The 23,603-nt window shown below is 42.7% G+C and overlaps 1 protein-coding gene across 1 annotated transcript in view; it reads right to left on the bottom strand.

The window, feature by feature from the left end:
* The window catches only part of gpc4 (glypican 4), a 46,960-nt gene that overhangs the window by 8,086 nt on the left and 15,271 nt on the right, over positions 1-23,603 (bottom strand). Inside the window, exon 2 of the mRNA XM_028009056.1 lies at positions 8,724-8,882. Within this exon, the coding sequence (XP_027864857.1) occupies positions 8,724-8,882 (159 nt within the window). The remainder of the gene's footprint in view (positions 1-8,723; positions 8,883-23,603) is intronic.

Here is a 23,603-nt window from a genome sequence, read left to right as displayed (position 1 = left end):
CACCGAATCCGTTACAACCTGGCTGGAGTTCATACCGTTTGAAGCCTGACTGACGTTTTATGCACTTCACCATTGCTGACTGTGCCCGACAGCGAAACAGCAAAAAAAACCTGATAGTTAAAAGGCCTCTGGGCCGAAGGAGGGGGACGGGACGGTAAATGGTGGAGCTGCATCATGTTGGCCGCTGCGCCGCCTCTCCATTCAGCAGAGTTATCTCTCCGCATCAACATGCGTTAAACTGACCACCATCAATGGCATTTCTCTGTTGTCACATTCCATTCGCTTTCCCTTTCTGCCAACCTCTCTTGGACTGTCCTTCAGAAGCCTTTTCAATAGGATTACTGAATAATGCGACCCCCTCCTCCCGGTTCGCCTTTGCATAGATGGACCTGTAGCCTCCACACCCCGTCCACCTCCATCCAGTCCTGCATCTCCCTCCCTCCCTTTGCTGCTTTCACTTCATCAGTTCCTTCAGAGAGCTCTCTTCACTAGAGACAGCGAACAATGACCTACTTCATCTTGAGGAATGTCCATCACCCCCCACACCACCGCCACCCATAATCCAAGCCTCTTCTCCCATGGTCACCCCTCCTCCTCACCCCTTAACTTTCTTAATCTGAACAAAATGAGAATTCCTCAGAGTCCCTGAAAATGTTTCACCTTATGTTTCACACGCATGCAACCAAACACTGACCCCTCACACACATACACTTTGACAGTTTTTTTCTAAAATCCACTCTCCTCCCCCTCCCACCCACTTGCTGACCCTTGTGGATAAAACTCGTGTCCCGTTGCAGTATCTCTAGGTGCCCATAGCGTGGCTTTGAAATGTAAAGTTCCCATGCTCTCACAGGGGGAGACACAAAACACACACACACACACACTCCAAGTAGTGCTGTCACTTCCACTTCAGACTGACACATTAAGAAGAAAAAAATTAGATAGACGAGGGGGTGAGGGCATCTTGGGGCGGGTTAAGTTGAGGGCTTTTTTTAACTCCAAATCCCCACTGTGTCGCCAAGGTTACCGGAAACATTGCAGCCCCTCCATTTACCTCCACACCACCACCGCCTCCCCTCCCCTCCTTCAACACACACACGCATGCGCACGCCCGCACACACACACACACACACACACACCCACACCCCCCTACACACACACACACGGAGAGCCAGGGGAGAGGGCACCAAGTTCCACGCTCCACTGACAAAGATTAAAAGTAAACGGTCCACCCCCATCACTGGAATGTCACAGTAGGCACAAGTTGAATGTCAGTGGAAAACACTGAGCTGGAAGATGATGCAGTGCGGCGTTTTATGTCCAGGGTCCCAGGCGTTTCCACAAAGCTCATTTCATCCATTTTGAAATGCATAAACACTAAAACTCTCCAATAAGTTTATTGGGGCGTTTACTCATTTGCACGAGTCAGAACTCATTTGAGAATGCAAGAAACCCACAAAAAGGACTGAAGGAAGGAAGTGAAAGAAGGAAGGAAGCGAGAGAGGGACAATGAGGAAGGAAGGAAGGAAGGAAGGAAGGAAGGAAGGAAGGAAGGAAGGAAGGAAGGAAGGAAGGAAGGAAGGAAGGAAGGAAGGAAGGAAGAAAGAAAAAGTGACCAAGGAAGAAAGAAATAGCAAGGAAGGAATGAATGAAAGAATGAACTGGAATTACCAAGAAGGAACAAGTAGGAAGAAAAGATTTTTAGTAAAGTGAAAAAGGAAAGATATTGGAAAAGATGAAAGAACAGAAGACAAACAAAGAAATGACAAAAAACACTGGAAATGAGGTGAAAAACTACAGAGCGACAGAAGCTTGGAAAGAAAGATGGACAGCTGAAGATGGACAAGGAAAAATGCAACAAACGACAAGAAAAAAACGGAAAGATTTCAGGACACAAGAAATGGCATTGAATGAAAAAAAGACTAGAAAAAACAGCATTTCACCCCCCAAGGACCAAAACATCTAATCCCATTTACTGCCTTCATCGAGCAGGAAATGGGATTAGATCATCTCAATTTATACATCACAGCATCTGATAGTCACTAAACCCAGAAAGACTGATCAGTTTTAAAGCATTTAATAAATACACGAGGAAGCAAATTTAGTGTTTGAGTTGTTGGTCACCGACCGATCAAGAGGAAACTGATATTTGAGTCTCTGACTGCATTACTGGTGAATCTCTGTGTGTGAGTGTATACTTGTTTAGTTATTCTTCTTAGGACCATTTCGGTCAAATTAACCGACCTTATTAACCAACCAATAGGCCTTATGGGGACCAAAATTCACTTTTTCCACTTGTGATACAGATATCTGAGGTTTAGCATTGGCTGAAAAACTGTGCTGGATTGACTACAAGCCTTTGACTTTTTTAATACAGACAAATGTACTGAATTTCAAATGTATTTGATAACTCTGCACCAGGACAGCTTAAATACTTAAATACACCGTTGGCTTCACAAGCTTGGTCAGCTATGTAAACACAACTTTTATGTGTTCACTGTATAATGAATAATAAAGAAACTGAAACTGACAAACACAATAGGCTGACTGACGTAGCCAAACATGTAAAAATAAACTGAAAAACGTTCTTTCAAATGGCCCAGGAAGTGAAATTAGTAATTAAACAAAAAAATAAAGCCCGACGTCGCTCAGAGTACAAAACATAGAATTAGACTTAGTAGATCTGCGCTCTGCTTTTAGGGTTAGGTATTTGTTAGTAATGGTTGGGGAAAATGTCTGGGTTAGGCTTTACTGAAATGAATGAAAGTCGATGCAAAGTCCTAATGGGGTAGAAATACAAACTAGTGTGTGAGTTGATGTAGAGTCTATCTTTTCCTCTATCTCTTTTAGCCTCTTAACTGCTTACACGCACATGCTGCAACTTACATAACCATGTCTATGTATGACTGCCGGCAGTCATACATAGACAGACTGAAACTGATTAGACTACCGTTTAGGGAGGGTACAGATTGCAGAGAAGAATAAAAGCTAAACTCACGCTACAATCTTTGCCTCACTTGGTTACATCCATAAGGTTTGCAAAGCGTGGCCCAGCGCTGGACGGTGAATGTGTATCTGTTCTATTTTTATGACATGTATGGCTTGTAACATTTGATAATTTTTCAGGATTAAAGCCTGTTTTTATATAATCAAATCGCATTATTTCTCAAGGTAATTTACACTCAGGGGTTCTGGTCGGGTCCTGAAACTGGTAGATGGACCTGGTGGAGCACAAAGACAAAAATGAATGAACTCCAGCAGAGTGCACCATGTTTCTATATCCTAGTGGGGACCTTTTCCCATCTACCTTGTAAGGTTGTGGGGACCAATGTGGGTCCCCATGAGGGGAAACGCTGTTTTTGGCTTAGGTTTAGGAGTAAGGTGTGAATTGAGTTTTGGTTAGGTGTTAGGCTGTAGAAATGAATGGAAGTCAATGGAAAGTCCCTACAAAGATAGAGGCACATGACTGTGTGTGTGTGTGGGCGTGTGTGTGTGTGTGCTTGCGTGTCAGCTCTAAGGTCTTCTAGTCAGAGCTATGAGCAGCACTAACCAGGTTTCTTGCGCTGCCATTAAAACTCAGTTTATGACACGGAGCTGTCTGCCAACAGGCCGCGGCGCTCAGGAGCTTTTCCATTAAAACACTGCTTGTGGCTCAGCCAGCAGTGTGAGAGAATATGGGTGAAGGGTCAAACAGCAGAGAGGGAGAGGGGACATGGTTGGGGGGGGGGATGGCGTCTGAGTATCAACCCCCTCCACTTCCCCCCTCTTTCATATAACCTCGACCGTCAGCGTTTCAGCATGTAGCGGAGATGAGCAACGATCCATCACAGGAATAGAGAAGCTGACCCATCTCCTCCCACTTCCTCCGGCGTGGAGATTCCCACTCCCCCCCCCCGTCTGCCTGGCCCCCACCACCACACCACCCACTGGTGGCCTTATAAACCCTGCTCCTCCCAGTCCCAGTCCAGGCAGTAATTGCATCCTATTTGTGCCAATTAGTCGTTGAGCTCCTTCCCCCCATCTTTTTCGGACGGTATGGGATTCCGTCCCTCCTGCCCCGCTCTGTGTGTGTGTGTGTGTGTGTGTGTGTGTGTGTGTGTGTGTGTGTGTGTGTGTCTTAATCCAAGTGTTTAATTCCCAGACATGGACTCGCTCTGCCGGACGGGGGTCAATGCAGCAGGGACAGAGGGTCCAAGGCCAGGACAAACACCGTGGAGCGGGGCAGAACTATTTCTGGCTTCGGGTCGTAATTGGCTGTGACTCTTCGCTCCGGGGCGCACGACGAGAGCCGACCTAATCACCGCTTCCTGAGTTTGTCCGCCTTCACGTAGCCATGTTCATGTGAACATGCTTCCCCTTCCTGCTCTGGCCGGCATCATTGCCACCGGGGTTACTCTGGAGGTGAAGACTTTCCCCGTCCCGACGGGAGACGTAAGGAGTCAAGTCCAACAGATCGGGTAGAAGAGACGGCAGCCGAAGGAGCGAAACGATCCGCAGGGACTCAACGAAACTATTTAGCTTCAGTGTTTTGGCCCTTGTACACCAAAAGCTGACATTTGTCTGGGTGAAACATCTGGAAGGCACGAACCCTCCGGCTTATTTAGCGCCTAATTCAGCGCTGTCAAACTCTGAAGTTTTATTTAGTTAGACTTGTCCATCAGTGAAGGGTCACTGTGGAATATCAGGCCTCACATGTATTTGCTATCAACTGTCAGATCCTTGGCTGCAACACACTATCAGGCGTTCCAGCTTATCCGAGGTCAGATGTTTTACTGAAGGAGTGAAACAGAAAAAGGAGGGGAAAAAATCCTGCTGTTTCGCCAGTCACGATAAATGTTGCTGGACGACAAACGCTTCCAAAGTTATTGGGATAAATGACGATGTTGTTGTTTTGAGACCATTTTGGAGTTGTATAACAATAAAGGCATAATAATGTAAGGACACCCTCTGAAAGAGCAATAGATTTTAATTTCTAGCAAACTTAACACTAGAATATGTCAAATGTAAATAAACAAAAACTATTTACTTGAAACAACAAATAAAATGGATACTGAAGTCTCTGTAAATGAAATTGCCCTTCAAAAAAGGGGCTAGTTCAGACCAGATTGAAGACTTTAGTCATCCAGTCTAGAGACGAGAAAAATAAACAATCGGGCAAACGGAAATTATTGAGCTTGTTTTGTTTTATCATGCGATTAATTGATTTATTGCGGCAGACTAAGCTGTAGGTTCTCTGGTACTCAAATTATGTCTCAAACCTTCCTCAGATTTTTCTAAAACTTATTTAAAGTGCTTAAAAAACATACTGTGTTTACAGCACTATAATTCTGTTGGTTTTTGGTTTTGAGCCATTATATAGATCAATTTCCAGTATTTGAATTTCCAGTCTTTATCCTATGGATTGGTGCATTTTATCATCGACTCTGCAAAAGGTGACACGATTGTAATTTTCTGTCCGATCACAGATGTTTAAAAAGCCCGACCCGCCAGTTCCAATTTTGTCCAAAGCAGATTTTTCTGTCAGAAAAGTCACTAAATTTGATAAGTTGCTAAGTTGTAGCTTCCTCAAAAGTATCAATAAATATCAATGAATTAGAAAATATGATCCAAAGGAGTTACTGTGTGCAGTTTAGTGGTATAAATCACACTCTTTTAAGTAAGTGGCATCCTGGAGAAGAGTCCATATAAGAATTTCTTTTAAGGACGTTTGTATGTGTGGCGTTATGAATGAAGTGCCATGCAGTGAAACTATAATATAATAACTACCAAATAGTTTCTTTTCCCTCATAATCTTTGTCACAGTAGCATTATAAAATATTCAGATCAAATTCTAAGTCCAGATCGCCCATCCCCAGACTGGTAAGCTTTCCAAGCTGTGCCACGTTTGAACAACTTTATCACTCCATTTCTGCATGCGCAGCAACGTCTGGCTGCAGACCGCTGGGCATCTGGCTAAAGGAGCGCCGCAACATTCCCCCCCTGACTCATCACAGACAAACTCAGCTGTTTGGAAACATTTCTGGTCAATCATGGCTGTTACTTTCTGCAAGTTAAAACTGGTTGAAAACTACAAGAGGCTTCTCTACGTCAATCGGGCAACTTCTGATAAATATCGACTCAATAAAGAGCAGAAAAGCCAAAACGGCGTCGTTTTTCCCAACAAGCATTAGTAACCATTTTCCTACTCTTAAAAATCAGCTGGTTACAGACACTTCCAATTTACTACAATAAAATGTTATTTTAGTGGGAACAACTTTTGTTTTTCTGTTTTGTTTTTTAAACTATTGTTAATATTTTTGTAAGTACCCCCACTCTGAAACTCGGCCATGTTTTCACGAGGTTATCACCCCATGAGAGTCTCTATGGTCCCACGCCTACTTGGCTGTAAATGAAACACAGATGCTTAAGTGACTGTATTAAATCTAAACAAAGTCAACTAAACACTTGAACACACAATTTACTAATACTACTACTAATAATAATACAGACGACAGTGTCATGAGAACATTGCTTTATTCTTTTAATAGTCTCTTTTCTGTGCAGTCGAGCTTTACTCTCTGCTCAGTTGTTGGACAATAAGTCGAGACTGGATGTCCATTTGGGTTTTAGTGCCGAAAGTTGCCTCTAATTCTGGATCAAATGTCAGTTTTAGTTTATACAAGTCACTGCAGGATTTATGTGAAGAGAGCTCACAAATCAACAGAACTGATGTGATCATTTGCTTAAGTTTGCCGAGTTCACAGCTGAGTGGACGCATTCAGAAAAGTGTGGCAATGTGGCCCGCTGAAGGCGCATACGTTTTAAAAAAAAGAAAGAAAAAAGCAGACGCTCCTTTGGTTACTTAAGAAGAAGAAGAAGAATTACTTTATTCATCCCAGCAGGGAAATTATTTCGCAGTTACAACAAGAATTTTTTTTTTAATACACAGATTAACACACACACGCATCATAGTATGTTTAATGGGTCTGAACATTGTACTTTTATTTTTTTCTCAGTTTTACGATATGTTTTGATTTTCTGCAGTATGATGTTCTGTTGTATGATGTCTTGATGTTTTCTCAACAGGTCGGCGTTTTTAATCAACTTACCCGGTTAAATAAAAGTTAAATGACATAAAAAAAATGCTACAATAAATTAGTAAGTAACTTTTATTTAAAAAAAAACCATATATTTTTAAAAAAAACTGTCACCATGTCTAGAGTACGATATAAGAGATGATCTGTGGGAAAAAAAAACAAAACTAAAAACAAGCTCCACTGCTTTGTCCCAGTGGTAACTAGAAAGAACCAATCAAAGCCAGGAGGCGGGCCTTAGTGCTGCCAATCACCGCTCACACACCAGCGCTTTCTCTCTGCTACTCTATGGCGAGTCCACCACAACAAAGCTTGCTATGAATGCTAACGCTACTTAGCATGGTCACCAGTGATGGCAGACAGTTTATCTGCCAATAGCACATTTATCACCGCGTACACAAGAATGATTGACAGCGCTGAGACCCTCCTACTGGCTCTAATTGGTTGTTTTTGACCAGAAGTGGTGCATTTTTTCAGACAGCAATAGAAGCACTGAGAAGAACAAATATGTGAAAGCCCCATTCCTTACAGAAGTTACACACTGCAGCTTCAAGGGAAAGTCGAGAGGAAATCTGGTGACATCTGCTTTTGAATCCAATCGTAGGGGGTTTCCCAATAAATCAGGTTATTTTCTCATTGGACAAATTATTAAGACAGTAAATGATGGATGGATCAGCCAGTGAAGTCAGGCCTAAAATATTCCTTCAAACTGCCAGAAGACAAAGGGAGATGGGTGGAGGAGGCAGACAGGAGAGCATACATTAACACACGAAGTGTAAAGTTTAATTTGAACAAGTTGGATGGAAAGGGTAAAAAAAAATAAAAAATGAAGAGGGGGGGTAGGTGTTTAGGAGAGAGGCATGAGATGGGCCCAGAGGGCAGCAGGAGAGGAGGAGAGGAGGGTTGGGACAGGCCGAGCCGCCGCATTCCTACACGTCACATTCCTCCTAACATCTGGCTGCAATACACAAGCTCCCTGTTACCGACCATCCCTCGCTGCCTTTCACAGACACATAAGATCCCGAGGTCCCTGACCTGCAAACGCGCAGGAACATATGTGCACACAACACTCTGCCAAACTACGTTCCCCTTAATAAGCCAAATTCCAGCGCCGGAGATCAAATATGTTCCCCTGTTCTCCGGTCAGTCCTACTGGGACCCTCGGCGTCGGCGTCGTTGCGGAGTGACTCCGCAGCGATGCAGCGGGGGGTAAAGGCCAGGGGAGGAGGGCGAAGGGGGGTTCGGAGCCGAGCCGCTTCCTCTGTGAGTCAGCGCTGCGGCGTGTTCCCATGCGCTCCGGCCCTCGGCAGGCGAAACCCGATCCCGATATTTACAGGCGGAGGAACAGGAAGTACAGGCAAGACAAAATCTGAAGATGTGTGTGGTCCGTCTGGAGTCTCTCTGGAGAGAAGGGAATTCAGCACAACGTTTGGGGTCGGGGGGTTGGGAGGTAAGACGCTGGTAGACAGGTGGACGGACTGGCGGACACAGACCCTACTGTCTTTGAGAAGTGGGCTGGCAGGTGGAGGCGTCCTTCAAAAATCGCTTAGCACAGCTACCACAACACAGGGACGGTGGCGCACCGTGGGCCGACGAGCTGCTGGTGTAAACGCGGTGTGTGTGTGTGTTTGTGTAAGAGTGTTTGCTTACTGTCAAAGTGGTCGTGTCTCTGTTTGAAGGTGGATTGTAGACTGGTGCTAAGCCGGGACACGGGAGCTTTGATCTCCGTGTGGCTCTGCTGGCTCAGCTTGTCCTCCATCTCGGCCGTGCAGCAGGTGAAACCCTGCGGACACACCTTCAGCGGCGCTCCTGCAACACACCAGACGCTACAGTCAGACTCAGCCACCAACACACACTCTGTTCAACCAATCATCGTCTAGAACAAAAACCTTTGTATGTCTTGGACCTGTTAACTTTTTGTCACATTACAAGAGAGTTTAGATCAGGCCTAAAAAAATGCAATCCAGGGATTATATCCAAGCCCAATCCAAAATGACTGATTAAAGACAGACAGGAAGACAAAAAGACAGACAACACAATTGGGAACCAATAGTTGAGCATGCGTCCTTTTTGGGATCTAGACTTTAAGGAGCTAGGTGAGGGGCTTCACCCTTCACCAAATCAAACACACCTTGGCTGTTTAGCCCCCTTCACCGCTCCTAATTGTAACACTCAGCACAGCAGCCTTAAGCTGGCCCACTTCACAGAGCGCGCCTCTTATCCTGGCCCTCCTCAGTCTGATTGATAGTTTAGTGCTGGAGCTCTTTTCTGAGTGTTGGGTCCTTCTGAAACAGGTTTAAAGAGATCTCTCTGGATTAACTCCTCACCCACTTTGCAGGTTAGATGTCCAATTTCAGCCTCAGGCATATTGAGATGCTTATACCTTAAATGCTTAGTTTTCCCCCCCATCTCTGGCTTTCGACTGCCATCCATTAAATAAAGATCTTAAAAATATCCTCCACAGGCCAATGTGTCCAATTTCCTAACAGCACCCGGGTCATGGACTGTTAGCTTTTCTAATCTGTTTCTGTAAACAAAAACAAAAAAAACTAAACTCTCTCTGCTGGCAGACAGAGATGCAGAAATATTTTTTTCCCCCCACTGATCAATGGTCAACATCTGTATCGACATGGGAGCAAACTGGAGCCAGAGAACGTTTTGCGCAACGACTTTGCTACGTTCCGACGTAAATAATGCGTTTGACCAGGAGCAGGCAGTCCGCTTTGTCGAGTTGGACGTCGACCAGAGGTTCACGGGAGGACGAACGCAGCGCCGCAGCTGGAATAATGTTTGGTTTTAAACGTAGCTGTTGGAATTTCAGAGAACACAGGGATCCTTTCACTGCATCTCAGCACCAGCCGTCTGTTTGGTTTCCCCCGCCGGCTTGTTCTCGCTCGCCGTCTGCAGGAACACGTTTCTATAGCTTGATGCTGTACCGCGTTTCGGCCTCATTAAAGCAATGCTGTCCTCATTTGATCGGGCTCTAGGTCAGCTTCCCCAATTAGCTACACGCTGTCTGAAGCTTATACAATCCTCTACGTCTTAAACCGTTTCGCTGTTTGTCGCATTACATGCAAAAACGTCACAGGATTTTACTGGGATTTTATGACGGAGCAAAACAAAGTACCGTAGTTCATCTTTTTTTTTTTTTAAAGTAGAAATAATTATGTTTTAGAGGAGAGGTCTGTAGCCTCTACAACCAAAACAGACATTTTGCTCTCAGGACAGACAAATAAAACGGGTTAAGGACCGCGAATGTCACAAGACGTTTTGGGGGAAAAAAGAAATATCTACTTTAGGACATTTCTTGTCATTTTTGTCGGAACAGCGTTTTACTTCTAGTTTTAAGATCAAAAACAATGAAACATAAAAGTGAATGGATATATATCTGTAAGATGTGCACATTTTTGAATTTGATTAAACAATTACTCGTCAGAATAGTCAATAGGAAAAAAAAAGATAATCGACTAAAATTACTTGCAGCCCTTATCTGAAGGCAACTGGTTGCACTAGATTTCATTTAGCTGTGTCAGCATAGATACAGGCTTAAAAACAAATCCAAGACACTTTTCAGATTCCCTTTCTTACATTTCACTATTAATACATGCTGTGTTTCTATGTCACACAATCCCAATAATCCACATTGAAGTCTGTCGTTGGAAGCTCAACAAAACGTGAATAGGTCAACGGGGTGTGGATATTTTTGCAAGATCCTGCAGATTAAACTAATGTTGTCTCTACCTGGACAGAGAAGGTTTATACACATATATATATAATTTCTCTGCTTTCCTCTTTCTTTGTAACTTTGTAGGATTTTAAACAACTTCCAGCAATACAAGTATCCAAACAGCCGAGGGAGGGATGCACCACGGCGCCATAAACTGGACCCCTCAGTCTGGGACCAAATCCAAAAAACCCTCCAGTCACTCCATCCCTCTCAAACCTCTCCTCAGACCCATCCCTCTGCTTCCAACACACACACACACACACACACACACCCCTACATACATACCCCGGCACAGTTGGCAGCGCCTACCAAAACACATTCACACATCACATCACTACTCGACACACGGCTCTTTGTGCGCTCCTGATTGGAGGTGCAGGGACACACATACACACTTAAAAGTTTTAGGTGAAACAGCCAGCCAGTCTCTCCTCTAGTGGGGCCCCCTGCTTGCCCACAGCAAAGGCGCACAATCCGAAGGCTATATCCATGTGGAAAATAGCCCTAGTTACCAAAGTACACAAATAAAAGTTGAGATGGTCAGTATTTCACAGGAATGTCTGCACACATGTGACACTGTTACCTCAAAGGATTCGCTTCTTGACGAGGTAAGACTGGAAGATGAACTGGTTTTTCCCCCTCAGAATGAAATAATAACAGGTCTTCTGAGAAAGAAAAAAAAATCATGCCGACATTTCAGCTTCAAAGTCTTTTTCTTCTTTTTTTTTGGGTTAATGCATCAGTTGTTCTGAACCGCCTCTGACATGAATAGTCCTGTGTAATGTCTGAACCGGCTCTCTGGTTTACTACAGGAATCCCTTCGGGGGCTGAGGGTCTCTCTCTCTCTCTCTCTCTCTCCGGTTTCCCAAGTAATTTAGGAAGTAACGAGACAAAGTGCCGTGCCATTGTTCCGGTGTCACTTAGGAGAGAGAAAAGTGCCGTTTATGGCGCGCCGAACAAGATGGCGGCATGCTGTAAACAAACCTGCAACTGCGTATCGTGGCGTTCATTTGCTCCGCCGCATCTCCTTTGTTTTGTTGGGGGTTTAAACGGCTCATAAAGTAAGTCACTTCCCTTTGACATTATCCTGTCGCTCACACTCCGTTCTCAGAGGAAGAGCGGAGGAGGAGGAAGAGGATGAAGGGGGGGGCGGTAGAGGTGAAAACGCCTCGCGGACAAAAAACAGATTAGACACCTCACCACCTCGCGTCCCTCAGCTGCCATCCTGTGTCCCCCGAACCGGACGGACCTCGTAGCGCCCACCACCCTGCAGGCTCAACCAGAGAGGTCAGGGGTCAATGGCAACTCCTCCGAGAGAGGTTGTGTCCTCTGACCCCTTCCCCCTCTACTCGGCCAGCCAGAATATCCACTGCACAAGGTAATTTGTGCTTCAATCATGACAATAACCCCACCAACACGCACACAGAATGTGGCTCGAACTTTTGCCTGACAAAAAAGTCCTGAGAGAGAAAAAAAAAAAATACATAAAGGATATAAATGGTGACCAAGCATAAACTTTGGCTTCTTATCCTGCTTTTAGCAAATTATTGGTTTGTAAAGTAGTATTTTTTTATAACAATGTTAACGTACCAAAATAAAGTGAATCTGAAACTCTGAATATGAGATTAAATAGCCGACCTATATAAGGTCAACTTACATTTTGGTTCATAACTTTAAGACATTTTAAGGCCTCGATTTTATGTACATGAAATTAAGGAGTTTCTAAAGATTCATTGACACTTTTGTTTTCAACATTATTCCCTAACAAAACAAATTCCTAAAAATGGGACCTGCTCTTGTATTCATCCCCCCCACTGCTCTTATACCACCAAATAAAATCAGATACAACCTACAGTCATCAGAAGTTTGATAATCAGTAACACACACCTAAAAAAACATGGACTTTATCTGAACTGACAAAAGCAGCTAGAAGGGCTGCAGAGGTGAACAGCTCAGGTGGCAGAATTTACACAAATCTAGCTTTTATTGCAAAATGGAAGCCATAAGAAGTTCTGTTTGCCTGTACGGCTGACATGTGAAAGACGGTGCCTCGGTCTGATGAGGAAATTAAGTTACGGGCAGACATGCAAAACATCACGGGCGGTTGGAAACACTCGACAGCACCCTAAACGCATCGTCGTCTCTGTGAAACATAGCGATGGCGTCACTTTTATTCAGCAGAGAGGTGGTTCTTCAGCTGTATCTAAACAGATTCATTCAGCAGAACTGCAATGGAAATACTTTTTTCACATCACACAAGTCACCTGATCAACAGCCGGACGTTACTACAGGTGAAAGCGACAAAGAAGACGACAGGAAATGGTAGCAGGATGAAGTTTGCCACTGGTTCCACCAGAGCTCTCACAGCATGGCACAGTGTGTCATTAAAACGTGTTGAAAACATACTGTAGGTCTTCTGTAAAACTGGAAAATACAATATTCCCAAAACACTGCGCAAGTAGTCACTCCCACGTTCGTCGCTCCAATGCCTGAATGTCTCTTCTGATGTCTGATAGATGGCCAAATTACGAATATATCTAATGTTGGAGAATGTTTTTTCCCCTCCCCGACATTAGCAGAATATTGACAAAGATTTGCACACGTTTGTAATGGAAATGCAGCTGCTGTTTGGAGACGGGCCATCACTGAAGCCTTCCTTCTCAGTTTCCATAAATATTAGGAAATTCATTGCTAACACATCAACTCTAGATGTCATCTAACATAGAAGAAGATGGTTCAATTTGATTAAAAATAACAATAATAATTCTCGTTTCTCTGAGTCATCTGTGAAAGCAGAAAACGTGTTCAGCAGCTTACAGTATCCAAAACAGCTCAGGAATGAAGAGGTAGACGTAATTACATAATTGGCAATTATAATGAAGCTCCCTGCTGCAGCATGTGCAGGAGGACTGCTGCCGGTCTGCAGAGTTGTAAATCTGCAGCTCCTGTTGCTCTCCTCCGTCTAAAGGGGGAGCAATCATCAGACGGGCTAACAGATGGCCCCGACTTTCTCCTCTGCCCTACATCCTGTCGCATAGACTCAGAAGCGCTGAATAGAGAAGTGAATGCTGCTGCTGCCGCCGCCGAGCTCTGAGGTGTGAAGTTTTGATCTGCGTGACATCCTTTGTGAGAACAACGATCAGCTTTTTGTCTGTGGGCCGAAAGCAGGGGCTGGAAGGTGTAACCATGATGAGATAAATGATGATAATGTTGTTATGAAAAATGACTCCTTCCTGTCATTTTTCGGTTACAAACCCAAGGTGTTAAAAACAAAAAGAAACCCAGTTTCTTTCATCTGATATTTAAAAAAAGATGTTTTTTTCCACACGCTGCTCTGTTAAAAGCATTTCTGGGAAAAGTCTCTGATGAGGTTTCTCGGTAAATAGCTGCTACAAACCGTTCTGCTGAAGAAAAAGGCCTTTAAAAGAAATTTAGGTTCGTCTTTTTGACAGAAACCAAAATTAAACTAATTTGGCTTTTATCAACTGTTAATTTCTTGGAAAACCAATTATGTTGTCGGCGTTGGCAATTAAATCCAACAAGCTTGCAGCCTCGTTCCATTTAATTAGAAAACTAGAGAAATGGCCTTCAAATTCAGACAGAAATTGGTCCAAAAAAAAAAAATAATTAAGTGACAGCTACCCACTCCGTAGTGCTATTTTTTTTTTTTTTTTAGCAGAAAGTTGAGAAAAATCCTATTCCATTGCACCCTAACCCCATTAAAAGAATTCCTGTAGTTGGGTAAGAGCTCGGTTTTTATTTAGAGGACGAAAGCGCACACGGGGGAGTTCAAACATTCACGCTCTGCAGCTCGGTGCGACCGCAGACTCCCGCCTAAAGCCACCAGCAGCAGTTTCAGTCTCACTAAGTGCACCCTTCTAAATACCGTTGATGCTCATCTCCACCGAGCACCAGGACATCAGCTTCACTGCTGGAAATACACAGAAGAACTAAAAAAAAACACAGATGTTTAAATCTCTTATGTTCCTGTCCTCTTTGGAATCATGTAAGGATGGAAACAGACAATTATTAAACCCGATGTTCGTATGGTAGCAATCAGGGCAGGACGACACATCCACCTACTCTTTGTGCGCTTTATATATGGTAAGTGTCTGGCTGTTCCAGTCAGAACAAGAGTTTTTTAGGCTTCAGTGCATAAAAAAAGTCCAAAAGACACAAGATATGCTGGGAGGGAAACTCCTCAATCTGAATGATGTGCTTCAATAAAGTGGTATGTATAAAAAGGAAAATAAAACGCCCAATGCCGTTTTCGCATTTGTCCTTTTAAGAGGTTCACTTTGCTCCCGCTTAGTTCTCCAAAACCCTGACTAAATGACTCACTTTGCTCTTTAAGTGATTGTTTGGAGTTTTGTGTGGGTTTATTTACTGGTGACATAAGGAAGAGTCAAGCGATGAGAACCTGCACAGACAAGCCAGGCTGACGAAGGTTTCTCCTTAGCCCGTTTAGGTCATGAGTAATGTTTAGCTTCTGGAAAACCTAGTGTGTTTATGCACAGAGTGGAGGGAACGGTGTTTGGAGCAAGGCACCAGCAAAATCAAGAGTTGTGAACAAAAGTGCTCTCAAGACACGTCTACGTCCGGTAGAGGTTTGGTAGCTTGTTTCTACCTGCAATCAATCAGAATCTTAGGAATTTATTTGGGGGTGAAACCAAAATCCCTGATGGACAAGTAGCTTAAAGAAGCTGTAGTGCTTCTATAGATCTGGTTGTGGAGAGATTTCAGGTGAGCTGCCGTACCTCTCACACAACTTTCAAACGACGGACATCCCTGGTATAGATAAGATTGGCAGAACAGCAGCAGCTCCCAATCAGAACCCATTCCTCACTGACCTACAGCTGTTGAAAACAAGCTAGCAGGCTGAAAATAGACTGACCGTCCTGAGCAGACTCATTGTTGCGGTTTCACACCTTGATTGTGTATGCAGCTACGGCACCAGTGCCCTGATTACAAACACACACCCTAGGTTACTGCTGGACAGTAGGTCAAAACCAGATCCCAAAACAGTTCAAGAAACTGGAATCACAAATTCTTTGATTAGGACCTCCATGAAACAAGAGAAGTTAAAGTAACAGAAATCGGATGAGTTTTAGCTTTATCGCCATTTTGTCACCAGCTGTTTGGAAACAGAAAGTACCATAAAATACCTAACAGCAGCTGGCAGCCGTCAAGTCACACTGACAAAAACACACTCTGGACACAAGTACAGAGAGAAAAGGACTCAAACGTAGCCATTTTAAGCACCAGTCAGGTCTTTAAGTTGCAATTAGAGACCACACAGATGTTTACCAGTTAGTACAGTGGGTCCACAGTTCAGTATAGTCTTTGTGGTATGAAACTTAAAATTATCTGCAAAAATTTTGCTCATTTACAAATTTCTTCATATAGCATATCAAAAATATTTAAAAGAAAAGGAAGCTTGGGAAGCTGAAAAACCAATGCTATTTGACCTGCTATTGTAAAGCTGCTGCTGTTTGTAAAGCAGCCAATCAAGGAGTTTGTGGTTATGCTAATACAGTTTCCACTGTAGGCATTCATGCACTCTAAGGTACATTTGGTGTTTTAACTATTATCAGGGTCTGCTGTAATGGGCGTACAAAAGCAGGCAAATCGCAAAGTTAAGCTCCAAACAAAATCTTAAAATATCATCTTAACACTAAATTTCTGCTGTACAGCGACTACTTTCACATGTGGGATAACGTTGTTTCTGCTTGAGATACATGGGTATGGATTGTATAAGGATCCTTAGGAAAACATTTTAAATGCAGTTTTTATATTCATCTTCCTATGTTACATCTTCAAAGAGAGGTCAGAATCTGCTAAATTTGCCATCAGCTTTACTTAAAGTGGATTTTGGCCACAAAACTCTTATTGGTGCCTCTGCCCTCAGGTCTGGGGCGGGACAATTGTTTTTTATCCATTAACCCTTTATTAATTTGTGGGAATTAATTTTTTTGATTTGTGGGAAATGTGGATTTTTGTTTTACCAACGCACATCTTGGGCTTCCATAGGTCAGAGTGATGTCAACATGCCCAGAGAGTAGCCATTTTGTTTTACAGCATGCATTTAGCTGGAGTTTGAATTTGTGTAAACTCCCAGAAGGTATGATTGAAATAAAAATACGCTTTTAAAAAGTTTTCTGTCATTTGAAGAATGGAAGACAAAAACAATGAGAAACCTTGGGTTTGGTGTGAAACAATCAGAGATTTCCCTACTTTAAAAGATGACCCTTTCTAAACCAGTTGTTTGTGGTATGTGGCTGTAACGAACAGCTAAAGCTCTTAAACAGCTGCTTACAGCACTCTGTGCAAAGTGGCTGCTTCCTGCTCTCGCCAAAAGACGAGGAGACGTGCTTGTACATAATGACAGAAAGGTGTGAGCTGATTAAATCATCTAAAAAGACAGCAAACTACACAACTACAAGAGCTGCAGTGCCCTGTGCACCAGTAACGTCTTAAAGCTCTACCAAAGTGGTTTGACCCGACATGCAGGAGGGGCTGACGCTACTATGAATCTTGAAAATCCCCTTAAACTTGAACTATGCCTCTTAGTTTTGCCATAATATTCTGCACGCAGTCAGCTGAGCATGGCTTACACGATGAGTCAGAGCCCTGGTGCCGATACGAGTCATGCTTCACCAGAGGTTAACGCCGACGAACAACTGCACAGAGCATCAGCAAGTCCCATAAATAAAAAGATCTAAGCCAGGGAGGAAACCCCTCAGTAGTACTGAGAGCTCTGAAAGCACGAGTTCTGCTTATGACATGAGAGATTTATGCCACTCAGAACAATGCCCACAATCCCTTTATGAGTCAGGAAGCTCTGCTTTAGAGCAGTGAATGTTTTCAGCTTACTAGCCCAACACTATATTCTGGGTAATATCTGTTTCCTTAAAAAAATCAAAACCGCTCCAAAATACAGATGTTAAAATATTAAATCTCTAAGTTACACGGCACAAGAAGGAAAAGAAAGAAGGTCACCCATAAGTCACAAAGCAGGACTCATTAAGCTCCGCAGCATTATATACAGCTTTTTAAATTTTTTTAAACTGAGCACTTCAGAGTGAAGAATTATCGCATTAAAATGTTAATCTCTGCCAAATCTTCCCCTCTTTTCCTCCTCTGTATGAATTCCTTTCTAAAAGCCAGTCAATTTAGCAAACAATGCCCACGCTGGGATCCATAAATCTGAGCCTGCTGCCACCGGAGTCCATTTCTGATTGCTAAACCAGTCGGGGCCTCAGGCCAATTAAAACTCTCCATTTGTGAAATTCCACAACGCCGTCATCCATGAACATTTACCCAGAAGCCCCTGGGGAGATTCCACAACATTGCCCTGGCCTCTCGCTCTGTCTGTCTGTCTGTTGCCCCCCTGCCCCCTCTCTCTCTCCATCCTGGCCCAGCATCTCTGGCTTTGTCTCCACACACAAAAGCTCCCTGCCTACACCACTTCCCAGGTCACCGCTTTGTCGCAGCTTCAGCTCGTTTCCAAGTAGTCCAACAAGTCACAAACCACAATCCAAAACTCTGCTCTGGAGCTAATTGTTGAACATACACACTTGGTATTGACCAGTTTCAAGGTGTTGCAGGGAGTTTTTAAAAAATTAGGGTTTCAAATTGTATTTTTCTTATCGTTCTTAACAAAATCGTTTCCAACAAAATTCCCAAAATTCTAGATTTTTCCTCAATCATGAATGATATTCTGCTAGGGTTGGGTGATTTATTTGAATTTTTGGTTTATGAAGTTTACATTTTTGGGAAGAAAAATTTTGATTTTCTTTCCCACTAATGCAGTCCTTGGGTTTCCGCAGCGCAAGGTGATGTCAGCGCATCCAGGGCCGCCATCTCGTTTGCCGTGTGCTATGGTTTCTATGTGATTGGACTAGTTTGAATTCATTTCAACTCAACGACAAAATATAAGGGTCAGGCTATATTTTTGGGTATTTCATGAGAACAAAGTCGAAATAATACAAGAATAAAGTAGGAATTTTGTGAGGATTCCAACACACAGAACAAATAGTTCCAAGGTCTTTTTTTCCTCATTACAACATTTTTCTTGTCATTTTAAGAAATTTTTCTGGTAAAATAGCAACTTTTATCAGACGGCCCTAATACGTTCTTCACAGAACTCTCAGAAGGAATGAATGAAATAAAAGCAACTTTTAAAAAATATTTTCTACCACTGAAAATCCCAGACCTCTCGTGACTGTGTAACTTTCCTGCTGCAAAAGCGATGCCAAAAAAAGGAACAAAGTGATTATAGCGCTCAGACTAATGCAGCAGAGCCCTTTCCCCACCTGTTGCTGTACACTGCCAGTAAGCTGCCTGAAAGAATACTGCTACAGTCGTGATTAATCTAAATCACCGTCTCAGTCATCAAAATAAAACTGCATAAATATGAATTGAAGTGCTATAATCAGTTGGAGCAGGAGTGGGAATGATCCTTACTTTTATTTTAATTAAAACAACTTTAAATCACTTAAGTCCAACCCATAACTAGATACCCACCTGGTTTAGATGAACTAAAAAACAAACATTTAACACGTCAAAGCAGCAATATATTGAACTGAGTTTTCTGTCCAGCCGTACAGCGGATGATGGTTGGACGTCGTAAACAGCACACAAAGCATTGGTAACTTGTTTCACTTTTTCCTAGTTAAAAAGAAAACTGAGGAGAAGCTTGGGTCGCACAGGGAACAAGTATCAAACATAAGACCTGGTTTACTTTAAAGGGATAAACACTACAAAATGCACATCACTTCTAATGATTTTTTTCCAATCACCTCTAGTTATCTTCTATAAAAGGTGATCTAGAACCTTTCCCTGTGTCTCTCTCTCTTCCTTTCTTGGTGTCTGAGCTTCATATCTGCAGTGTTTGTCCTGCAGCTTGTTTAAATGTCGAGTTTGACTTTGATACTTCACTCCACCCGCGCACCTTTGTTTCTGCACTGAAGAGCGAGAGACGTGGACTGTTATTTTTAAGACTCGCAAAGGACGGCGGCGATTTTACAAAGTGGAAGAACAAGTTGCAGCACAGCGTGATTATCACCAGAGACGACGGAAGCAGAGGGAGAGGAGGGGAAAAAAAGAAAAACGGGGCACAAAAGACCTTCCTGACTTGTTCCTCTACATCGGGCCTCCATCTTTCCACTGACTCATGGCACACTAATGAAAACAGACTTTAAAGGAGAAGATGAAAACACTCAAAAAACAAACAAGTGCTTTACCAAGGGACCCTGCACAAACACGGCTTTGCTGTCAGAGAAACGGCCTACTGTTGAGCTTACAAATAGGCTCTCTTTAAAACGTGCTTTGCGCACTGCGTGAGACCAAATGGACGAGGACATCTGAGGGGGGCTGGAAATGCTGGAAGGCCCGTTGTACCATAAAGATACAATCCCCACTCAAAATAAATGAATTTGTTAAAATTTAGAGTTTTACGGGAATTCTGGCAAAAAACAAACAAACAAAAAAAAACGCGATTAGGACTTTACGCTGACACTAGCCACATGCATTGCAGGTAGATTGTAGTAAAGCATTGATTAATGCCTGGTTTTAAAATTACGGTAGTTCACTGGACTTGTAGCCATTATTTTGTGCCCATTGTTGGACACCACAAGGCAGGAACGAACCCGATTGAACCATTATACCTAGGATTTCTGTCGGCTAATGTGTGGTCTGTCAGGTTTTGAAAATGGGCTGACAGCTCTAAGATCCTGTAGTGTGCTCTGGGCATTAAACTAAGGAAATTAGGAAGGGAGGGTCAGTGGAGAGCACCGGAGTTGACCTTTTTTTCATTCAGTGTCATCAATAGAAAGAGAAAAAAGCCAGAAGAGACGATAAAGCCGATAATTGAAATGACGTCGATAGTTTTAATTTAGTGCGATTAATTGATTTATTGCTTATCGTGACAGGCCTACACACACCTATAGGAACAATGAGTCAAGGTAAAGAGAATTCATTTTCTATGATGTAGACACAGAGACTGTTGTTTACAGTCAGCAACGGTATCTGCAACTGCTGTCCTAAGATGCTAACAGTTTCAAATGTCAAGTGCTACCAGTTAGCATCGACGAAAGCACTGTGGAGCAAATGACATTGCCAACAAAAGAAAACTCAAAGTTAGCAATCGTATCAGTGTTTAAGACAGAGAAAGTACAAAACACTATTTTGTTATGTGTGAAAACATGTCAGCAGCTCTATGGGGCTGTGAGAAAGGGAGAGAGAGCAAGACTTTCAGGTGAAAACAGGAGGGCTAAGAGTAAAGCAAAGTTGTTTCATCTTATTAGGTGTTTGACCTGCATTTGTCAAGGAGCAAGATGAAAATGTTGACAGACTTTTGGGAAACTCAGTTGAGGGAATGACAAACATTTTCTAGGAAATCCACACAAAGCCTCTTATTCTAGTAATGACTAGTAATGATCCCTCCAGGATGTTGCAATGTTTTTGTTACAACTTGAAATGACTGTAGTCAAATTCTTTTAAGCTTTATTTTTGCCATAATGTGGTCTGACAAAAAGTTGGAATTGTCGCAAATGATCTTCCGAAAAACAAAGTGAAAAAAAGACATGATTTTAACAGTTGGTATTTAAAGTGTAAATGATATTTTCAAGGACCTTCTTCAAATTGGATTTTATATGAATAAAGTCGTGTCTGGAAAAGTTGTCAAAGTACACAAAAGATGAATTCCAAACTAGTCATTCAAGTCAACGTGAACTGTTTACATAGAATCAGCAAATCCTACAGAATATCTCAATGGTTTTTGTAAAAAAATAAAAAAAAAAGAAAGAAAGGCAAATGTCAATTAGTGTCTCATGCTTTCAACGCGTAGTTTTGGCTTTCAAGAGACGTCGTGAAACAGGAAGTTAAATTAGAAGAAGGCTAAGGGGATTGGTGAAAATTCAGCGGAGTTGCAGTGATTTGGTCAGAATTGCAAAAAATGTTGTGGTGACTGGTGAAAATTACAAGTCTGCTCAAGATTTGCATATGACGACTGAATTTGCATTAATAGTTGCAATACCCCAACTTCCTGTAGGAACTGGAAAACCTCTCTCAGCCCAGCTTTCCAGAGTAATCACAGCTATAAAATGTGAACACCAATTTAAAATGTCGCCTTTCAATCACTTTGCTTTATTTTGAAATCCTAAAATTTGCTTTTACATCCACTGCTGTCATAAAATAACAACTGTCAATACAAATACTTAACCAACAGTAGGAAAGAAAGAAAAGGTAAGAAATCTGAATGATCAAAAACTTCTTAAATTTGTCAATTCTGAACTTATTAATCTCTCCAAAATACCCAAACAACAGACAAATAGAGAGTAGGTCTGTCATGATAGCAAATTTTACTGGACAATAAATTGCCTCAGAAATTATTGCGATAAACGACAATTATTTTAATCATTTTAAAGTAATATATTGATATTTCACTAATAATGGAAGTTTGCCAGCTCAAAGACTGATCAATTTTAAATGAACATTAGATCCTGGAACTGAAAACACAGCAACCAAAAACAATAAGCAAAAACCACACACAACCAGAACCATAAATAAAATGGGTAATGATGTCTAAGCAAAATCTGTATTTAAAAAAAAAAATTATTATATATTAGAATCAAAATTACTGTAGTCATTTTAAATTCACCATGAGATTAATTGAAGAGCTGCTGATTGCGACAGGTAAAGAGTTTTGAAATGATCGCCTGCATCTGACCAGATGTTGAGGCAGGACAGAGGCCTGGCAAAGCCCCCCCAGGCAGAATGAGGTCAGGTACAGGATCCGATTTCTGGAAGCTCAAAACCACAAAAGAGCAACAAAGATTCTGATATACCTGTTGGGCTTTAGGATACTGGACACCGGCGGGGGCGGTGGGAAGAGAACCACTCATCGCTGCCTGTCAAAGGGACCTCGAAAGCCTAAACCTTAAGCTACAAAGGTTTAATGGGGCCTCAGTCATGGATGGCTCAGTCTGTTCCCGATGACATGCTCTCAATGTGTCAATAAATCAAAGCTACTTGCTGCCCAGAAGACTCCCATTATTCCAAAACCCTGCACAGATTCCTGCATTCCCACACTATTTGTTTTATTGCATATAAAAAAAGAAGAAAAAAAAAAACTCATCTAATGATTTGCAGATTTGGACCCATCATTGTAGAAAATATTTGATCCTTTCATGTGTGGGTTTTTTTCCTCTTTTTACAGCCCCGTTCTCCGGTCGGCGCTAGGCCAGAAGGCTGTCTGCCGTTTGAAAATCAGAGTTCTGACGAGCTGCTTTTAACACATGGCATCAAACACAGTCAGCTATGCAAAGCGGCTGAAGACGCGGCTCGTTCTTTTCTCTTGGACAAAAAAAAAAAAAAAAGGCTGAGGTTTTGATCTCCAGCCCTGTAATTTATAAGAAAATGAGTCCAAGAGCGAGCACCGCAGAGCGGGACTGCATAAATATTAGGAAACCTATTAGGCTAACTGAGTTTTGGATATGCGAGCTGAGCGAGAGGCTAGTCGTCAGTGGGAGTCTTGATGCAGGCCTTGGGTGTGATTAGCGGGAGTTACGGCTCCTCTGGCCTGTGCCCAGCAGCGAGGCTTCGGCCAAACGCCCCGAGAGAATCCCTGGCTTCGCTCCCCTCCGAACCGCGCAGGCCTCGGACAAGCCCCACAAACCCAAACGATGACCGCGACTATCAACGCCGACACGCAGCGGGCCGTGGCTGCTCCCAAGAAATTAAAAACCTCCATTAACCTCGGTAGGGTTACACCTACACGCGCCACTGGGGAACTATGTGGT

Source organism: Xiphophorus couchianus, chromosome 23 (genome assembly GCF_001444195.1).
Source record: "Xiphophorus couchianus chromosome 23, X_couchianus-1.0, whole genome shotgun sequence".
Taxonomy (NCBI): domain Eukaryota; kingdom Metazoa; phylum Chordata; class Actinopteri; order Cyprinodontiformes; family Poeciliidae; genus Xiphophorus; species Xiphophorus couchianus.
The sequence above is the reverse complement of the archived record's forward strand: the minus strand, read 5'-3'. Positions and strand labels throughout refer to the sequence as shown.